This window comes from Corapipo altera, unplaced genomic scaffold (genome assembly GCF_003945725.1).
Source record: "Corapipo altera isolate COAL_440 unplaced genomic scaffold, ASM394572v1 326, whole genome shotgun sequence".
Taxonomy (NCBI): Eukaryota; Metazoa; Chordata; class Aves; order Passeriformes; family Pipridae; genus Corapipo; species Corapipo altera.
Window position 1 is genome coordinate 687,476 of NW_020884945.1, and position 19,562 is coordinate 707,037.

The 19,562-nt window shown below is 61.0% G+C and overlaps 4 protein-coding genes across 4 annotated transcripts in view; all 4 read left to right on the forward strand.

Moving 5' to 3' along the window:
* The window catches only part of MARS2 (methionyl-tRNA synthetase 2, mitochondrial), a 4,616-nt gene extending 1,444 nt beyond the window's left edge, over nt 1–3,172 (forward strand). Inside the window, exons 2-3 of the mRNA XM_027662361.1 lie at nt 790–1,124; nt 1,943–3,172. Of these exons, the coding sequence (XP_027518162.1) occupies nt 790–1,124; nt 1,943–3,145 (1,538 nt within the window). The 3' untranslated portion in view covers nt 3,146–3,172. The remainder of the gene's footprint in view (nt 1–789; nt 1,125–1,942) is intronic.
* Nucleotides 3,173–5,272: 2,100 nt separating this feature from the next.
* RAB33A (RAB33A, member RAS oncogene family) lies at nt 5,273–8,934 on the forward strand. Its single transcript, XM_027662381.1, has 2 exons — nt 5,273–5,812; nt 8,432–8,934. The coding sequence occupies exons 1-2, from the start codon at nt 5,585–5,587 to the stop codon at nt 8,888–8,890; spliced, it is 687 nt and encodes a 228-aa protein (XP_027518182.1). The 5' UTR covers nt 5,273–5,584; the 3' UTR covers nt 8,891–8,934.
* A 370-nt stretch (nt 8,935–9,304) lies between these two features.
* On the forward strand, nt 9,305–11,471 carry RBMX2 (RNA binding motif protein X-linked 2). The gene is made up of 6 exons (XM_027662379.1): nt 9,305–9,330; nt 9,422–9,537; nt 9,623–9,674; nt 9,744–9,873; nt 9,958–10,138; nt 10,637–11,471. The coding sequence occupies exons 1-6, from the start codon at nt 9,326–9,328 to the stop codon at nt 11,041–11,043; spliced, it is 891 nt and encodes a 296-aa protein (XP_027518180.1). The 5' UTR covers nt 9,305–9,325; the 3' UTR covers nt 11,044–11,471.
* Nucleotides 11,472–12,179: 708 nt separating this feature from the next.
* Nucleotides 12,180–19,177, forward strand: SLC25A14 (solute carrier family 25 member 14). Its single transcript, XM_027662380.1, has 9 exons — nt 12,180–12,307; nt 12,412–12,559; nt 13,474–13,568; nt 15,497–15,582; nt 16,437–16,532; nt 16,896–17,020; nt 17,531–17,666; nt 18,053–18,133; nt 18,738–19,177. Exons 1-9 carry the CDS (start codon nt 12,244–12,246, stop codon nt 18,777–18,779), a joined length of 873 nt encoding a protein of 290 aa, XP_027518181.1. The 5' UTR covers nt 12,180–12,243; the 3' UTR covers nt 18,780–19,177.
* Nucleotides 19,178–19,562: the final 385 nt, after the last annotated feature.

A 19,562-nucleotide genomic window follows, 5' to 3' on the forward strand; every position in this document is an offset into this window, starting at 1 on the left:
CCCGCCGCCGCTTCCGGGCGGCCGCTCCGCGCCGCCGTCTCGATGGTGCTGGAGCCGCCGCCGCCGCCGCCACCGACATGTTGCGGCCGCCCCGCCGCCTCCCGCGCCCGCCCCGCCGCGCCATCGGCACCGCCAGCGCCGCCGGGCCCGGCCGCCGCCTGCTGCTCTCCACCCCCATCTTCTACGCGAACGGGCCGCCGCACATCGGGCACCTGTACTCGGCGCTGTTGGCCGACGCGCTGCTCCGCCACCGCCGCCTGCGCGCCGCCGGGCCCGGGCGGCTCTGCACGGGTCAGCGGGGGGGCCGGGATGACCCCCTGCGCCGGGGCTGACTCCCTCCCTGGGGCTCATCCCCTCCCGCGGTCTGAACCCCTCTCCCTCCGTTTGACCCCAGTCCCTCGGGGCTGACCCTCTTTCCCGGGACTCAACTCCTTCCCGGAGCTGACACCCCCTCCCGCTCTGATCCCCCCCCCCTTTGATTCCCACTCCCAGGACTGACCCCCCCACACCTCGGGGCTGACCAGCTCCCTGCGATTTGACCCCCTGTCCCGATCTGACTCTCCTGCTCTGACTCCCACCTCCGGGACTGACCCCATCCCAGTCTGACTCCCCAGTCTGAACCTCTCCCTGGGTCTGACCCCCTCCCCAGGGGCTGACCCCCCTCCCGGTCTGATCCCCACCCCCGGAGCTGACCCCATTCCCAATGCCCCCAGGTTGGCCCTGTGTCCCCGCAGGGGGCATCCAGCCCCGCACCCCTCCCCACGGCCCCATGGCCTCTCTCTGTTCCAGGCACCGACGAGCACGGGCTGAAGATCCAACAGGCAGCGGCGGCGGCAGGGTTGTCACCCCCTGAGCTCTGCGAGCGCGTCTCGGGGCTGTTCCGCCAGGCCCTGGCCCAGGCCGGTGTCGCCTTCACCGACTTCACGCGCACCAGCGAGCCCCGGCACCAGCGGGCCGTGCAGCACTTCTGGGGTGCCCTCCGTGACTGCGGGGCGCTCTACAAGGGCTCCTACGAGGGCTGGTACTGCACTCCCGAGGAAAGCTTCCTGCCCGAGAGCCAGCTCGCTGAGCGCAGGGATGCCCAGGGACGGCCCTGCAAGGTGTCCTTGGAGAGCGGCCACGAGGTAACGGCACCTGCGGGAGCACCACGCGCGCGTCTGCTGCTCTGCTCTGGCCGAATTTGGGGTGTTTAATGCTTCCTGCAGCCTTTTGTGATTCATGTTGGCTGAGACTCACCTGTATTTCAATGGAGTGCCACCTGCCATATGTTTTGAATGTTCTTCAGGTCTTCCTTGTACCCTGCGAGATTCCTGACCCAGCCATGGATCCCTGAGTGCCTTACACAGCTCACTTCTACTGCATCCACCCACCATTTTTCACTGGTTTAGCTAAATGTGTCATTTAATGGATTTAACAGTGGGGGAGAAGTGCTGTCAGTGCCATAAGCAAACAAAGTTAGTGACTGAGATGCATTAATGCATAAACTGGGGAAAAAGAGGAACATGGCCCCCAGCAGAACAGCAAAGGCAGGCACCAGGAGTGCCAGTAGGGCAGGAATTACAACATCATTGTGTCTTTTCATGATTTTCCACTATTATAGCAAAACTATGTTGTTAAGAAAGTAAGAAAGTGTGTTCTCATCTCCCTAATTCCTTCCTGATGTCACATCAACCTGGCAGGTAGAAAGGTGTTCCTTCCTGGGATTATGGGAGTATTTAAAAGCAGGATGCCGAACCATCCCAGGTGCCCAAGTCCTCAGGCGTGTCTTGGGCAAGGAGGTTCCTACTAGTCATGGAAAAATACCAGGGGCTTTCCATGGGGTGGGAGGACACCCAGGCACAGGGAGCTCGCGACAAACTCCCCACTGAGAATGCTGTGTGCAAACTGTCAGCCTGTTCTCGTAGCATTTGGGCCGTAATCCTTTCCTCTTCTCCCATCCCAGGTGCACTGGACCAAAGAGGAGAATTACATGTTCAAGCTCTCGGCGTTCCGGGATCCCTTGCAGAACTGGCTCCGGGACAACCCACGCGCCGTTTCCCCCGACCCTTTCTACCAGCGCGTGCTCCGCTGGCTGGACGAGGATTTGCCGGACCTGTCGGTGTCCCGCGAGCGGAGCCGGCTGCAGTGGGGCATCCCCGTGCCCGGCGACCCCACACAGACCATCTACGTGTGGGTGGACGCCCTGGTGAACTACCTGAGCGTGGTGGGGTACCCCGAGAGCCACGGCGCGTGGTGGCCGGCCGCGCACCACGTCGTGGGCAAGGACATCCTCAAGTTCCACGCGCTGTACTGGCCGGCGCTGCTGCTGGCGGCAGGGCTGGCCCCCCCCGAGCGCATCCTGGTGCACTCCCACTGGACCGTGCGTGGGCAGAAGATGTCCAAGAGCCTGGGCAACGTGGTGGACCCCGCCACGTGCGTGGGGCAGTACGGCGTGGACGGGTTCCGGTACTTCCTGCTGCGGCAGGGCGTCCCGGAGCGGGATTGCGACTATTACGACGAGAAGGTGGTGAAGTTGCTGAATTCGGAGCTGGCAGATGCACTCGGGGGGCTGCTGAATCGCTCAACAGCCCCCAGCATCAACCCCAGCAACACCTACCCACGCTTCTCAGAGCCTTGTTTTCCAAAGGTCCTGGATTCCAGGGAAGCAAAAGGCATGGGCAGGGTGTCTGCTGAGGACTACGAACTCGTGGCAGCGGTGGCCTCGCTGCCTGCGCAGGTGGCTGCTTATTTCGAAGGCTTCCAGATTTACAAGGCTTTGGAATGCATTGCCCAGTGCGTGAGGCAGACCAATGGCTTCTTCCAGAGACACAAGCCTTGGAAACTCGACCGAAGGGACGCTGCGGAGCGGCTCTGGCTGGACACCATCCTGCACGTCACGCTGGAGTGCCTGCGTGTCTACGGGACGCTCCTGCAGCCTGTGGTCCCACACATGGCAGACAAGCTGCTGTCCCGGCTGGCTGTTGAGCCAGGAGAGAGGGGTCTCTCTGATCTGACATTCTTGGCGCGCTGTGATGGAAAGCCGTGTCCCTTTGAGGGGAGACAGCTCGGACCTGACACTGGCGTCTTGTTCCAGAGGCTGGAGAAGTTGGAAACTATGAAGAACACAAAGCAAGAAGCTCGAGTCTCTGACAAACAGCTTCTGTGAATAAAAACCTTCAGGAACTCTGGGAAACGTTGTCTTTGTTAAAAGCACCTTCCTTCCATTCATGGTGTGGAGGGGTGGGAAGCTGGCCTGACTATGGCTGTGCTGTCCCTGTGACAGGCCAGGGGCTGCCCAGACATGCTTGGGCAGGAGATTGTGTGAGCAGAGCTGAGGGCTCAGGAAGCTCAGGCAGCACCCTCAGAATGCCTGAGTAGCCAAATCGGTAACTGAACCAAAGACACAGCCTCAGGTTTCAGTATTGCTGCTTTTTTTGCCCCGATGTATTTTATGGGATGTAAAAAGCAACTGAGGCAAATATTTATCCCCTTAAAATAGGAAGGTTTTCCTGCACAGTCCTGGGGCTCCACCAGAGCCCTCTTGCCTGTGTCTCTCACAGAAGCATAGAATCCTAGACTGGTTTGTGTTGGAAGGACCTTAAAGCCCATCTTGTTCCAATCCTCTGCCATGGACAGGGACACCTTCCATTAGACCAGGTTGCTCCAAGCCCTATCCGGGCTGGAACACTCCCTTCCTTTACCTTGTCTGAGGCGAGGAGCCTCAGGTGCTCTTCTGAAGACATTGTAACCACGGATGTGGCAGCCAGTCTGCTCAGCCATCCCTTCCAGAGACAGCAGCTCCCACCTCACTCACTCCAGCAATCCCTTCTTGGGCTGATGTTCAGGATGAGTATCCAGGGGGATCAACAAAGCCCTGAGGAGGGATGGGGTTGGTCCTGGTCCTTCTCAGTGTTGTCTCCTTGTGAAGGAAGAAGGATTAGCAGTTGCTCTACAATCGATATCCTCATCTCACCTTTAATTCCCAGGTTTTTGGCCAGGCCAGAAGTAGCTGGTGGTGGTCAGATATGGGTGTCCATGGGCTGTGGTGCCCATGGATCTGTTGAATCCCTCAGCTGAGCTTCCTCTGTGGGCCAAAACAAGTCTGAGTGAGCCTTGATGAGGATGATCCTGTGTGACCACTCTTTTCCAGAGGCAGGACAGCACCAAGGTCTAACAGGAAGTCTCAGTTGGCTGTGCAGACCTGCTGGCATCACCAGAATGGGAAAGGGGGCATGTGTTTCAGGCCCAGCCTCACCTTCCTGAGGCTTTTCTGCCTCCTGCAAGGCTTAGTGCACCCTAGTTTCACGTCAGTGCTGCTGGAAGCAGCTGAGCATTGGCACCCTGGGGCAGCGGTGACCACTGGGGATCTTTGGTAAATCCTTCCCAGCTCCTCCAGGTCCCATCAGTGCAGGAGTCATCTTCTTTCACGGGCCTGTTTTGGGGGACTGTGAGCTCTTTCGGGGTTGCCTGGGCTGTGTGAGCAAAAGCAGTGCAGCCTCCATAGTCTGCCCGCCCCTGCCAGTCCCCACACCCTCTCTGTGCCACAGCCTGATGCTGTCCCGGTTTCAGCTGACCCGGGTCCCCTCATCCCCTCCTGCCATGGTTCCCTTCCCCTGCCGAGTGTCCCCTGCTCCCCTGCTCCTGCCATCCCTCTGAGCATCCTTCCTGCTGCAGCCCCTGTGCCCTAGCGCTGTGGGTGCTGGCGCCCCGCTGCCCTGCTCCTTGGGGACGGGAGGGGCACACCCCCTTCCCGGTCCCTCTGATGCCGGCACCTGGGGGCTGTGGCTGCCCGGCCGGACATGGAGAGGGTCCCTCTGGCACGGGTGGCAGTGCCCCCGTGTTGGAGCGTGCGGGTGTTCGTGTGCGCTGGTGTCTGCTCCTGCCCCGCTATCCCTCGGTGTCCCTGGCTCTCTCCCGGGAGGGGCAAGTCCCGCTGCCTGCAGCCCCGCCGGTCCCCGCCTGTCCCTTGGGGATGCCCGGGCCGGCCCGGGCTGAAAGCACTCGGTCCCCGGTCTGGGGCTTGGCGTGGCGGCTGGCCCAGAGCCGGTACCGGTGCGTGGGGTGGGACCGGCGCCGGTACCCGGGGATGTGCGGTGCCGGTGCCAGAGCGTGGGGCGGAGCCGTGAGGTGCCGGTGCCGCTACGGGGAGCGGGGACGTGCCGTGCCGGTGCCGGTACCCGGGGATGTGCCGGTGCCAGTGCGCGGGGTGGAGCCGTGTTGTATTGGCGCCCGTACGCGGTGCCGGTGCCGGTGCGCGGGGCGGGGACCTGCGGTGCCGTAGCCGGTGCGTGGGGCGGAGCCGTGCGGTGCCGGTGCCGCTACACGGGACTGTGCCGGTGCCGGTACCCGGGGCGGAGCCGCGTTGTATTGGCGCCCGTACGCGGTGCCGGTGCGCGGGGCTGTGCCGGTGCCGCTCCACGGGGCGGGGACGCGCGGTGCCGTAGCCGGTGCGTGGGGCGGAGCGGTGCCGGTGCCGCTCCACGGGGCGGTGCCGTGTTGTGCCGGTGCCGCTACGCGGGGCGGTGCCGGTGCCGTGCGGTGCCGTAGCCAGCGCGCGGGGCGCCGCGCCCCCATGAGCCGGTGAGGCGGCGGCGGTGCGGGAGGGATGGCGGCGGGCGGCGGCGGCGGGGGGCGGCCGCCGGGCTCCGACCCCGCGCTGGAGCCCTACGTGCAGACCCGCATCTTCAAAATCATCGTGATCGGAGACTCCAACGTGGGCAAGACGTGCCTGACCTTCCGCTTCTGCGGGGGCACCTTCCCCGGCAAGACCGAGGCCACCATCGGCGTGGACTTCCGCGAGAAGACGGTGGAGATCGAGGGGGAGCGTATCAAGGTGGGCCCCGCACCGGCCCCGGGCTGGCTGACATCAGTCCCGCAGGGCCCCGCTCTGTCCCCGATAGGTTCTACACCGGCTCCGGTGAGCTCTGCTTCATCCTCGGTCAGCCCCGCTCTGTCCCCGATGGGCCCCGGGCTGACCAGCACCAGCCCCGGGGAGCCCCCCACTGGCCCCGATGGGCCCCGCGCTGGCCCCGAGCTGACCAGCAGCAGCCCCAGCAACCACGGCAGCCGGTCCCCATCCCTTCCTCAACCCCATCCCCTGCCCCAGGGCTGCATGTCGCACCCCAAAGCCCCCCTGAGGGCTTCCCTTTCATCCCAGCTAGAGGGAGGAGACAGGGATAGGGGAGAATTCTCATGCCTGTGGTCAGCAGAGATGCTTCTGGACCCATCCATCCCTGCTGCCTTGTCGCTATTTCTGGTGCTGATTTGAGCCTGCAGCGGCCTGAAGCGATGGGTTGGGGTGAGCCACTGCTGCCCTCCCGACACCCAGCACAGCCTCGGGGCATCGAGGTGGCTCCAGCTCCAGACACTGGACTAGCAGAGGGGCACAGCTGGAGGATGGAGCTGTGTGCCAGAACTGGGGTGTCTGGGGGAAGCAGAGGGAGGCTGGAAGGCCGGGAGCTCCCACGGGCCGGTGGCAGCAGGCTCAGCAGCTGTGGGAGCACTGCTGGAATCTGCTCCCAGCTGGCACCGGGAGCTGTGATTGCAGGACGACTGGAACAGGATGAATTTGCTCTATGAAGGCCCATGTGACACCTGTAAGGAATGACCAGGCCAGACCTGGAGAGCTCTGGCTGGTGTGTTGGAGCAGATCTGCTGCTGGTAGGAAACCATCCAGGAGCAGAGCTTGTGGTGGAACTTGGCCTGCCAGGTTCAGGGGGATCAGCACCCACAGCCTCCGAGTGTGAGGTTGGTGCTGGAAGAACAAACATTGCTGCTGTACTGACAGATGGGGGATCAAAAGTTGAAATCACAATGAAACCAAAGCTCATGTTGGTGGGTGAGCGCTTTAGTTGTGCTTCTAGACTGTCCATTAATGTTCTTCCCTTTCTCCTTTAGATGTGGTCTTTCCCCCCTGCCCTCCCCAGCTCTGTCCAGCCCCACGGAGCCGTGCTAGTGTGAGCTCTGGTGCAGGCTGGCATGGAGCCTGTCTCATGGCCAATGGCAGGAAAACACTGCCAGGGTTTCTACCTTTGGATATTATTTGTGCTTCAGCGGGCGTGAGTGGGAGGCAGTGCAGCAAACTGGCCTTTTCTTAGGATAATGCATCCAAGAGGAGAGGTGAGCGGTGGGAGATGGACGCTCCCTCTCCTGCTCTTCCCAGGCACTGGCCCAGAAAGGGCTGAGCAGCAGCTCTGCTTTGCCAGCATTTTTCACTCTGAAAGACCTCGGGGCAGGTAGTCTTTCTGTGGGTACAGGGTGATTCGGATTAATCTGGAAATTGCCAGTTCCAAGCTTCAAGATGTTACCAGGAGAACTCAGACTGACCCCTGGGGGCACCCTGCTCCTTACCAGTGTTCAACCAGACTTGGTGTCACTCGACACCACCTTCTAGGCCCAGATGTTCGGCCAGGAACATTCCACCTCACTGCTCATCCGGTTTAGGAGTTTCTTGGCTCCTCTGTCACTTGGGTCAGGGAGTTGTCATTGAGGGCTCCAGGAATGTTCTGGACTGCCTGTGCCCTGCTGTGCTGTCATTCCAGCAGCTGTTGAGGTGTTTGAGATTCTCAGTGAGGACCAGGGGCTGCAAATACAAGGCTGTTCCGTTCTGTCCATAGAGCACCTCATCTGCTTGCTCTTCCTGGCCAGATGGTCTAGAGTGGAGACTCCCTACAGTGCTATCTGTGATGTTCTGCTCTTTAATCCTCACTACAATCTCCTCACCATGGTGAGGGTGAACCATGAGTGATGGCTCCTCACCCATCCCCACAGAGGTCCATGGCCTCCTGCTGCACTCCCACACAAAGGGTGGATCCCTGTCCTCATCTTCTCTTTGCCCTTACTCCTCTGTGAAATTATTAGGGTTCTTGTTCATGGTGTAGGATTTGGTAGACAAGTAGACATGGACCTGTTGGAGTGAATCCAGAGGAGGCCACAAAGATGCTCTCAGGGCCAGAGCCCCTCTGCTCTGGAGCCAGGCTGGGAGAGCTGGACGTGTTCACCTGGAGAAAGGCAGGCTTCAGGGAGACCTGAGAGCCCCTTCCAGTGCCTAAAGGGGCTCCAAGAGAGCTGGAGAGGGAGTTGGGACAAGGGCCCGGAGGGACAGGACAAGGAGGAATGGCCTTAAGCTGAAGCAGGGCAGAATTAGATGGGGCATTGGGAAGAAAGTGGGGATGGTGGAGCCCCGACATAGGTTGCCCAGAGAAGCTCTGGATGTCCCATTCCTGGAAGTATTCAGGGCCAGGCTGGACAAGGCTTGGAGCAACCTGGTCTAGTAAGGTGTCCCTGCCCACGGCAGGGGGTTGGACTGGATGATCTTTAAGGTCCCTTCCAGCCCAAACCATTCCATGACTCTCTGAAAGCCAGACAGCAGGAAGCCCCCCTGGACCCCCACAGGGGGCCCTGCCAGGGCCACGCTCCTGTAGCCTCTTCTCTCGTCTGCTTCGCTTCCCAGGTGCAGGTGTGGGACACGGCCGGCCAGGAGAGGTTTCGGAAGAGCATGGTGGAGCACTACTACCGCAACGTGCACGCCGTGGTCTTCGTGTACGACGTGACAAAGATGAGCTCCTTCACCAACCTCAAGACATGGATTGAGGAGTGCAATGGGCACGCGGTGTCCCCGCTCGTCCCCAGGGTGCTCGTGGGGAACAAGTGTGACTTGAAGGACCTGATCCAGGTGCCATCCAGCCTGGCCCTCAAGTTCGCCGATGCTCACAACATGCTTTTGTTTGAGACCTCGGCCAAGGACCCGCAGGAGAGCCAGAACGTGGACGCCATTTTCATGTGCCTGGCCTGCCGGCTGAAGGCGCAGCGCTCGCTGCCCTGCCGGGACGCCGAGGGCTGGCCAGGGCAGCCCCAGCCGCAGTCCCGCCGGCTGGACGAGGCCAGCGGGAAAGGCTCCTGCCCGTGCTGAGCGGGACCTGGCCCGGACCCCAATAAAGGCTCTGAGCCCCCTGCGCTCCGACTCCTGCTTTGCGCCTCGGCCACGCTCGGCTCGGTCCGGCGGGTAGCGCTCGGGTAAAACCGGCCCGGCTCGGCCGTGATCGGCCCGGATCGGTTACAATCGGCCGGGTTCGGCCCAGCTCGGCCACGCTCGGCCCGGTTCGGCGAGTAGCGCTCGGTTGTAATCGGCCCCGCTGGGCCGCGCTCGGCCCAGTTCGTCTACAATCGTCTTCACTCGGCTACAATCGTTTCCACTCGGCTAAAATCGGCTCCACTCGGCTACAATCGTTTTCACTCGGCTAAAATCGGCTCCACTCGGCGACTCTCGGCCGAGTGAGTTCGGCTAGGCGCGCAGCGCGCAGGAGCGGTGCCGCGCGCAGGCGCAGTGAGCGCCGCCGCCGCCGCCATGAAGTAGGTGTGGGGACTGTGAGGGGAGCGGGAGGGAGGGATGGGGAAAGGTTTGGTTCTGTCGGTTCCGGCGCTGACGGTGCCTCGCCCGCAGCCCCCTGACGAAGGTGAAGCTGATCAACGAGCTGAACGCGCGGGAGGCGGAGCTGGGCGTGCAGGAGGCGGTGTCGTGGCACGCGGAGTACAAGGACAGCGCCTGGATCTTTGTGGGTACGGGCCGGGCCGGGGAGCGGCGGGGCCGGGCCGGGCCGGGCCCTCTCGGTGCCGGTGACCTGTTCCATCCCTCTCCCCGCAGGCGGGCTGCACTACGAGCTGACGGAGGGCGATGTGATCTGCGTGTTCTCGCAGTAAGTGCCGCAGCCCCGGCCCCGCCGCCCGCCCGGGCGCTGCCGGAGGGTGCTGACGGTGTGTCACAGGTACGGCGAGGTCGTCAACATCAACCTCGTGCGGGACAAAAAGACGGGGAAGTCCAAAGGGTTCTGCTTCCTGTGCTATGAGGATCAGAGGAGCACCATCCTAGCTGTGGACAACTTCAATGGGATCAAGGTGAGCGGGGCTCGGGTGCTGCTGCCGCGGCTCCCCAGGTGCTCCCGGGGACCTGCCCGCGGTCTGAGAGCCCGGCCCCTCCAGATCAAGGGACGGACCATCCGCGTGGACCACGTGGCCAACTACCGGCCCCCCAAGGAGTCAGAGGACTGGGATGAGGTGACTAGAGCTCTCCATGCCAAGGGCTGCGGGGTCAAAACGCCGCCTCGCTCCTCGTCGGACTCCCCGTCGGAGGAGGAGGATGTGCCTGTGAAAAAGCAGAAAGGTGAGGAGTGTTCTGGCAGGCTGGATCCCAGGTGGGATTAGGAGCTGGAGTCTGGGTGGAGAGAAGGGTTGGAGGGAGGAAAATGGGCACGAAGTGAGGGTGGGGACGAGGTGTTGCTCCAAGGTGCTGAGGAGGTGCTTGAAAATGAGGGAGGAGGGGGAGAGCAAAGAGGGAAAAGAGTCGTTGGGTCTGGACTGGGAAATTCTGCAGAACGGATCATGATGTTACTGAGTAAAGGGAACGAGTGGAAGTGCCCAGCATTGCTGGAAAGAACGTGGTGTGGATGTTCAAGAGGGAAGCAGGGTGGCTGCAGCTGGAGGAGAAGGGTGTCACGCTAGGAAGTGGAGTGGGATCTCCCTGAGGGGGAAGCAGGCTGGCATATTGGGAGTATAGGGGAACAACTCGTGGTGGGAGGGGAGTTGGGGCAGTGCCGTGAAATGGGGGGTTGGGGGTGCTCCTGGAATTGGGTCCATGGCAAGCTGTGAACCCGTGTTCCAGAGAAGCCGCGGAGCAGAGCGGAGCAGCCGAAGCCAGGCCAGCAGGCCGGGAAGCGCGTTGGCACCGAGGAGCCACATCCCAGGATCAAGATCAAGAAGGAGAAGGAGGACCCTGGGTACGAGCGCTACGCCAGCGGGAGCTCTGACAGGAACGCTGGGAGCAGGACACAGCGGGACGAGGAGCAGCGGCGGCACCAGAGGCCCTCGGAGAGGAGGGGGGACAAGAGCGGCCAGGAGCAGAGGGGACAGAGCAGCTCCTGGGAGGAGCGGGACAAGAGGGAGGAGGCTGGCAGGAGGAGCGACGGGCACGGCAGCCGGCGGGACGTGTCCCCCAAGGGAGGCAGATCCCGGGAACCCCATTCCAGGCACAAGGAGCGGGGCTCTGGCAGAGACTCCGGCCGCCACTGAGCCCTGGGAGAGCATTCCAGGGCCAGGGAGGCCTTGAGCCTGCCCAAACACCTGCTCCAAGCTCCCAGGGCACTGCAGCTGGACTGCTTGCCTCACGGGAGCTTCCCTTTGGATCTCATCCTGCTCTGGGCCTGGGGTCTCTGTGTTGGCCTTCAGTGCTGGCCATGGAGCAGGAGCTGGGGGCTGGGAGCAGCGGGATGCTCCCCTTCTCCAAACCCCCAGTTCTGTCAGTGCTGGGGGGTGTCCCCCTCTTGCAGTGCGAGAAGAGGCCTCTGGGTGTCTGGTCTGGCCTCGCCTACCAGTGGGTCCTGCGCCCACCCGGCATCTCCAGGTTCTGTGGTGGATCTGCGGGGATGCACCGCTGTGTTGGGGCCATTCACTGTGGGTGTGTTTAAAGGTCTTCTAATAAAAATTCCTGTTTGGCAGAAGCTGGTCCCGGGAGCAGCCTTCATGCTCCTGACGCTGATTTTGGGCTGATTTGGCTGGAAAAGCAGGAGTGATGGATACAGAGTTGGGGGGTGGTGCACAGTGGTGATGAGAGGGATGGGCTTTGGGATGGTTTGAGCTGGATCCGATTCCCACAACGAGTAATCCCTCCGGACAGAGTCCACAGCAGTTCCAGGCATGGGGGTCAGAGGGGGCATTTTCCCCATGGAACAATTGGGACTGAGCCCGGGGGTGCCCGATGTGGGGTCAGATGGGGGCAGGGGCAGACCCGGGGGGTTCCCAGTGTGCTGAGCAGGGGGCTCAGCCCCATCCTGCTCCTGATACCCCGGGGGGGCTGTGACCGTCCAGCTGCCGGTACCCCGGGGAGCGGTCACCATTCTGCTCCCGGTATCTGGAAGGGCTCAGCCCCTTCCTGCTGTCCGGAGGTGCTGTGACCGCTCTTCTCCCGGTACCCCGGGGAAGCTTGGGCTCATCCGGCTCCCGGTACGCGGGGGATGGTCACCATTCTCTTCCCAGTGTCCGTGGGGCTGTGACCGTGCTGTTCCCGGTGTCCGGGGGCGCTCAGCCCCGTCCTGTTCCCGGTATTCGGGTGTGTCTGAGCCCCGCCCTGCCCGCGGTGCCGGGGGGCGGTGCCCGGTCCCGGTGCGGTGCCGCCGGGGGCCGGCGGGGGGCGCGGCGGTGCCGGTGGCCGTTCCGGCGGCTGTTCCGGTTCCGGTCCCGGTCCCGGTGGCGGCGGTGCCCGCCCGCCATGCCATGTCCGCGCTCAACTGGAAACCCTTCGTGTATGGCGGGCTCGCCTCCATCGTGGCCGAGTTCGGTGAGGCGGCGGGGCCGGCGGGGCGGCAGCGGCACCGGGGCCGGTCCCGGCGGGCGCTGACGCCGCTGTCCCCGCTGTCCCCGCTGTCCCCGCTGTCCCCGCAGGCACGTTCCCCGTGGACCTCACCAAGACGCGGCTGCAGGTGCAGGGGCAGAGCACCGACGCGCGGTTCCGCGAGGTGCGGTACCGGGGCATGTTCCACGCGCTCTTCCGCATCTGCCGCGAGGAGGGAGGACGGGCCCTGTACTCGGGGTGAGCACCGGGACCATCGGCACAGGGACCCCATCGGGATAGGGGCCCATCTGTACCGGGATTCCCGTCGGCACCGGGACCCATCGGGACAGGGACCCATCCCATCGGCACCGGGCTCCATCCATCCCGAGACCCCCATAAGCCACGGGTCCTTCCCATCCACCCTGCTCCCCCCCCAGTCCATCCGCACCGGGACTCCCCTACCGGGACCGGGACCCCCCATCCGCCCTGGGCCCCGCGATCCACCCCGGGAACCCCCCTGCATCCGTGCCCCCATCTGCCACGGGTCTTCCACCAGGCCTGGCATTTCCTTCCACCCACCCTGGGCTTCCCCACTGCCCGCCGCGGGTCCTTCCTCCCTGCCCACCATCTCTCACCGCTTGTCCTGGGCCACCCTTCGGTCACAGCATCATCCCCGCCATCCTGTCTGGCCCCTGACCCCATCCTAGTTTCCCCCCTCCCCTCTGGCATCCCCCTCTGCCTTCCCGAGGTCCTCCTGGGTCCCCCCACCCATCCCAGGTCCTTCCCCTCTGCCCACCCTGGCCCCTGCTTCTGTCCTGGCACCCTCTCCCCACCCCGGCCTTCCTCTTCCACCTTCTATCCTGGCATCCGCCCTGTCCATCCTAGTTCCCCCCTCCCCTTTGCCCGTCCCAGCCCACTCCCACTCCCTGCATGGCACTGTGACCCCCAAGATCCCACCTAGCCCTGGGGCTGGAGCAGTGGAGACTCCCCGTTTTCCCGAGATGAGGAGCAAGGCCAGCACTGTGTGGATGCCAGCCCCTGGCACAGTGGGGGGCAATCCCAGCAGTTATCCCGGGCACTGGAGCCATGGCAGCGACATGCCTGCTCCTCAGCAGTTTGGGGGCTGGTGGGAAGCTGGCACACAGGGATGCTCAGGGATTGTTCCCCCTCAGGATCGCCCCAGCACTGCTGAGACAGGCATCCTATGGCACCATCAAGATCGGGATCTACCAGAGCCTGAAGCGGCTCTTCGTGGATCGCATGGAAGGTCAGTGTCAGGGAATGGGGCAGCAGGGGCACCTCCCAGCTCACTGATCCTACACTCTCTTCTATGTTCTGCTCATTCCCTGCTCTGTCCTTCCCACCTCGAGATTCCCACAGGAATGGAGCTCTGTTACTGGGCGCTGTGGTTTTGTTTGTCAGTAGTAGCATGGATCAGTTTCAATCCCAGTGGGAACCCGTGATCCCTCCAGCCAGGTCCTTCCTTTCATGGAATCATAGGAGAATCCCAGAATCATTTAGGTTGGAAAAGAGCTTCAAGGCTATCAAATCCAACCTGTGCCCAATGCCCACCTTGTTGCCCAGCCCAGAGAACTGAGTGCCATGTCTGGTCCTTCCTTGAATACCTCTGGGGATGGGGACTCCACCAGCTCCCTGGGCAGCCCCTGCCAATGCCTGACAGCCGTTTCCATGAAGAAATTCTTCCTAATGTCCAACCTGACCCTCTCCTGGCACAACTTGGGGGAGTCCTCTCGTTCTGTTAAGCCTTTATCTCTGCTTTGCACCTTGGAGCCAGAAAAAAATCATCCAGTTCCACCCCCCTGCTGCGGGTAGGGACACTTTCCACTATCCCAGGTTGCTCCAAGCCTTGTCCAACCTGGCCTTGAACATTTCCAGGCATGGGGCAGCCACAGCTTCTCTGGGCAACATTTGGATTGGGATTTTGTGACTCAGCTCTGTAGCTTTGGCCTTGACTTAAAGGTGAGATGCCACCAGTGCCCTTGACCCATGCCCTCTGCTCAAGAGGCCTCTGCAGCTCCTCCCTGGGCAGTGGAGCAGCAGGAGTCTGGTGGTTGCTGCCTGAGGGAGCACTGAGATCTGCAGGGGTGATTTTTGTCCCTGGGGTGACATGAGGGAATGTTGTAACACCATTCCAACCTGGGAAAGCAGGGTGGGCGGACGAGATGCAGCACACTAATGGCATGGAACTGTGTCAGGGGAGGTTTAGGTGGGATATCAGGAAAAGTTCTTCCCCCAGAGGGTGGCTGGGCACTGAACAGGCTCCCCAGGGCAGTGGTCACGACCCCAAGGCTGCCAGAGTTCAAGGAGCATTTGGATAGTGCTCTCAGGGACTTGTTGGGGTGTCCTGGGCAGGGCCAGGAGTTGGACTCGATGATCCTTGTGGATCATCCAACTCAGGAGATGCTGCGGTTCACTAGAGCTCCTTTCCAGGGTTGCTCTGTCCTCAGTAATGTCTCTCCCTGCTCCAGTAATGCCTCTCCCTGCCTGGTTCTGTCCGTGTGCACAGACCCCTCCTTGCTGTTCCAGTCTTTCCAGCTGTGAGCTCCGTGCCTGAATGTTTGTCTCCCTACAGGCCTGGGGCAGCCAGTGGCCTGGTCTCCTCTGGGAAGTGTCGTGGTCAGTACCAGCAAAGTGCTGTGCCTTTTCCCAACGTAACCATCATCCTAATACTGGGCCTGGAAGTCTCAGGTTATTCCCTGGAACTAATCCCATCTAACTCCCCACCTGGTCCCAGTCCTCAGCTGGCTCTGGGTGGCTGCATGGTCTCACTGGAGCCAAAACCATTTGATATCAGGTGGCCTTGAGAAGTGCTGGGTTTCCCTCTCTGTCTCCCTCTGTCCTGGCTTGTCCCTGTCATGAGAAATGCATCACTGGACACTGAAATCTCAGATAATTGTTCACAATTTTCATGTGTCCCGTGATTTTCCTTCTCATCAGTCAGACCTACCCTTCTGAGAGAGTGAGTTGTTGAGTGTCCCAGCTGCCACCTCCTGTCCCTGGCAGGTGTGGGGACAGACCTGCCACGAGCTGTGGCACCTGCCCAGCCCCTGCTCCTGCAGCTTCACTGTGAGATTTGAGAGCTGAGCTGCTCTGCTCTTCCCAGCCCTTGTTCCATCCCACCTGTGCCCCTTCCTGTGAGGTCTGTAGGGTCTGACCTTCTTCCCTTGCTTGCAGATGAAACGTTGCTCATCAATGTGATCTGTGGGGTGGTCTCGGGGGTCATCTCCTCTGCGCTGGCCAATCCCACAGATGTGCTGAAGGTAAGGGCAGCTCCTGGCCAGCACTTGGCTGGCTGTGGGACCTGTGGGAGGTGCAGCTCAGTGCTCCCTGAGCCACCAGTTCTGCTAATTTGGGCTTTTCTAATAAATGGAGACCGAAGCCCAGAGCAATTAACAGCAAAAAGCACGGCTCTTAAAGATCACAGAATCCCAGAAGGGGTTGGGTTGGAAGGGACTTTAAAGCTCATCTTGTCCCACTTCCCTGATGTGGGCAGGGACACCTTCCACTGTCCCAGGTTGCTGCAAGCCCCGTCCAAACCAGCCTTGGACACTTCCAGGGATGGGGCAGCCACAGCTTCTCTGGGCAACAAAGGTCATGAAATTTGCTGTGGTGAAGGATGGATGCTGCCTTATCTGACCTGGGTAAGGTGAGCAGGTGGCAGCCAGATGTTCCTCACACCTGCTCTGCTGCTCTCCCCTTGGTCACTGTGCTGGCACTGCCTGTTATGTGGAGTGAGCAGAGCCCAGTGGGGACTGCCTGATGCCCTGGAGTCAGGGTAGCCCTGCTCTGGGCTGAGAGAGCCTGGAGAACTTCCCTATGCTTCTCCCTGTGTAGATCCACCTTCTTAGGCTGCTTCCAGGGCAGGAAGGCCTCATCCTTCATGTCCCTGTGCTCCCACCCCTCTGCTCTCCCTGCTCCTTGCCTGCTGCCATCATTGGCTGCATGGTTTGCAGGGAGAGAGACGTGGAGAGCAGTGTCAGCTGTGAGCTGCTCTGTGTTCCTGCTCCCAGGAGTTCCATGGAGCTGGTATCCCCAGTGTCCCTGCCCTCTGGGGCAGGTGCTGATGTCAGGACAGGTGCTGGTGTCCACCCACTGACTCTGCCCTTCCTTCCAGATCCGAATGCAGGCTCAGGGCAGCTTGTTCCAGGGTGGGATGATCGGCAGCTTCATTGACATCTACCAGCAGGAAGGTACCCGAGGCCTCTGGAGGGTGAGCACCAGCTCCCAGAATCCCCCACCAGCAACACAACTAACAAAAGCCTTGTGGAAGCGGGTACTCTCTTAGCAGGGAGCACCTGGAGCCCCTTCCAGCTCCTTAAACTGCCGCTCTTGTGGGACAGAATCTTTCCTGGAGCTTGTGGGGAAGGTGAGGGGGTGACAACCTGGTTCCTGTGTGCTGGGAGGACGGAAGCAGCGTGCAGTTAATGCAACTGGAATAATACTGCCAGGGTGGAGGGATCTTCCTTGGCTTTAGAGCTAAGCTGGTCTGCCTGAAGAGCTGCAGGGAGGACACGGGGAAGACTGTCAGGAAAAGGCCCTGGGAGCAGCTTGTGACGGTGTTCCTGCCCCACAGGGTGTTGTCCCCACGGCCCAGCGAGCTGCCATCGTGGTGGGGGTGGAGCTGCCAGTCTACGACATCACCAAGAAGCATTTAATCCTGTCAGGCCTCATGGGTGACACCATCTTCGCCCACTTCGTGTGAGTATCTGCTGCTCTCTGCAGGCTTGGAGGGGTGTGTGGAGCAGAGCAGCCAGGTGGGATCTGGAGGGATTTGCTCATGGAGCGAGTGCTCTGGGGCTGCAGGGAACAGGCTCGGTGCTTCCGAAGGATCTGCTCTGTTGGCTGGAGCAGCTCAGAGTGGGCAGCAAGTGCAAAATCATAAAGGCTGGGTAAGACTTTAAAGACCAGTCGTTCCCCCAGCACTGCCAAGGCCACCACTAAACCAGTCCCACATCCCCAGACAGACCTCCCTGGGGAAGGACCTGGCAGAAATCCTTTGGTGACATGGAATGTCAGCTTGGTTTCAGCTGGCTGATGGCCAGAAATGCTGTTGCCCGACGTCTGTGCCCTGGTACGAACCAGGCAGGTGGTGCAGCTCCTGTTTACTGCTAAATGCCTTTCATAAAATCCTGTGGAAGGTACTTTGTGCCTGCCTGAGCGGGAGTGGCCATGTTCAGGGCTGTCCCTGTCCTGATTTGGGGGGTGCAGTTCCAGCTTCACGTGTGGGCTGGCGGGGGCCATCGCCTCCAACCCCGTGGACGTGGTGCGGACGCGGATGATGAACCAGCGGGCGATCGTGGGCAGCACGGAGCTCTACAAGGGCACTCTGGATGGCCTCGTGAAGGTAAGGGGGGGGAGAGGTGGGCACATGCCTGTCCTGGGAGGCTGGCTGGGTCCCAGCACCACACTGATGGGAACAGTGAGATCCTACAGCCACAGAACGTGTCCTCAGCGAGTGTGTCAGACAGACAGGGAAGGGCCCAGAGTCACTTCCTCAGGTTGTCACTGTCAGCCTGAACATCCTCCCAGCCTTCTGGGACAAAATTTAGGCTGTGATGCAGTTAATTAGGTTCAGAGACTGCAAGTGATGCTCCACACGCTGCACCTGCACGGGCCTATCTGCTCCCTGCAGCTGCTGGGGAGGGACAGTGTGTCACATGTGGCACTGGGGACGTGGGCAGAGTGTGGGCCTGGCGTGGCTCCTAATTCACCTGTGTCTTCTCCTCCCAGACATGGAAGAGTGAAGGCTTCTTTGCACTCTACAAAGGCTTTTGGCCCAACTGGCTTCGGTTGGGTCCCTGGAACATCATTGTATCCTTCTGTGTGCTGCTGGGAGGTGGATGGGGGACAAGGGGAGAACCGAGCTGGGAAGGGCAGAGCGGGGCTGACACTCCAGTGCGGTGCACTGGTGACCCTGCTGGGCACCTCTGCTGGTTTCTGTAGAGCCAGTGCTCTGGGGACTTGGCTGAGACCTTCCCTCTGGCCTGGGCTGTGGGAGGTGCTGCAGTTCCTGGATCAACTCCTGTTTGGGAGGGAATCCTGGGGAGCATTCTGGTGCTCTGAGGCAGGTGCTGACCCGCTGTGCAGGACCAGCAGTGCCCGTGTGCTGACCCAGACCCTTCTACCCTCTGAAACTGGGTGGGGAATTTACTGTAAAGAGCTCCCAGTCTGGGCTTGGAGCCACCTCCTCCTCTCAGTGGTCTGGGCAAGGCTGGGCCGGTTTGCTCTGGGTCAGTCTGTCCCCTGTCCTTGCAGCCCCTGTCCCCCAGCTCTGTTCTGCCTGTGCACATCAGTTTGTGCTGCCTGGGCAAGGAGCTCCCTATGTGGGTCTCCACCAGCTGTGCTGATGCTCTGCCCACCCTGCCAGGCAGCTGCCTCACACGTGTCTGTCCTAATTCCTTGACATTCCCTTCAGTTTTTTATCACATACGAGCAGTTGAAGCGCCTCCCGTTCTGACAGCTGCCTTCACCTCACCACAGTCACCCTCGGGGCTGGCAGCAGAGCTGTGCTGCCACCTCCCTCTTCATCCCACCATCCCCATGTCGTGGTGTTTGGTACCTGTGGGCTGGGCTCCCCCCCAAATGCATGGTCCCTGGGGCACGAGCTGGCTGGGATAGCCGGGAGCCCATGGCAGGAGCTGCATGTTTCCCACCCGGAGGTGTACGTGTGCCTGGGCCTGCAGGAATATCTTCTGTGAAGATCTGTGCATTCCAGTGGCCTTCAGGGCACTGTGGCTGGTGGGTTGGCAGCTTGGGTGTCCTCTCGTGCCCACAGGGTGGGGCTGGGGCCCTGGAAGGTGCCATTGTCATGTTTATTGCCGAACTGTAACTCCATTAAATTATTTATTGACTGGATGGCTTGAGTTTGGGTCTGGTTTACTGCAGGGGTGTCTGCCCTTGCTGGTTTTCACCACACTATATATACACCTTTTTTCTCCATATATTTATGTAAGAGCAATCTGTAGGATTCACTACTATAGAGGTGTTTCTAAACCCAAATTTGTTAGTGTCAAAAAGTGATGCTGTTGCCTTCTCAGCTCAGTTTTGCCAAACCTGGGTCTCTTAGCTTACTGCTTATTGCTTATATTATTTTTACTTAGATCATTTGTAAATGATGTAAACACAGGTAATGTGGTTTAAAGGTGAACTCAGCACTTGAAAATGGTGGCTCTGACATGGCTGGTGCTGAGCAGAATACCCAGCAGGATTATTTTGGTTGTCCTCTTCTGGTTTTTGGTTA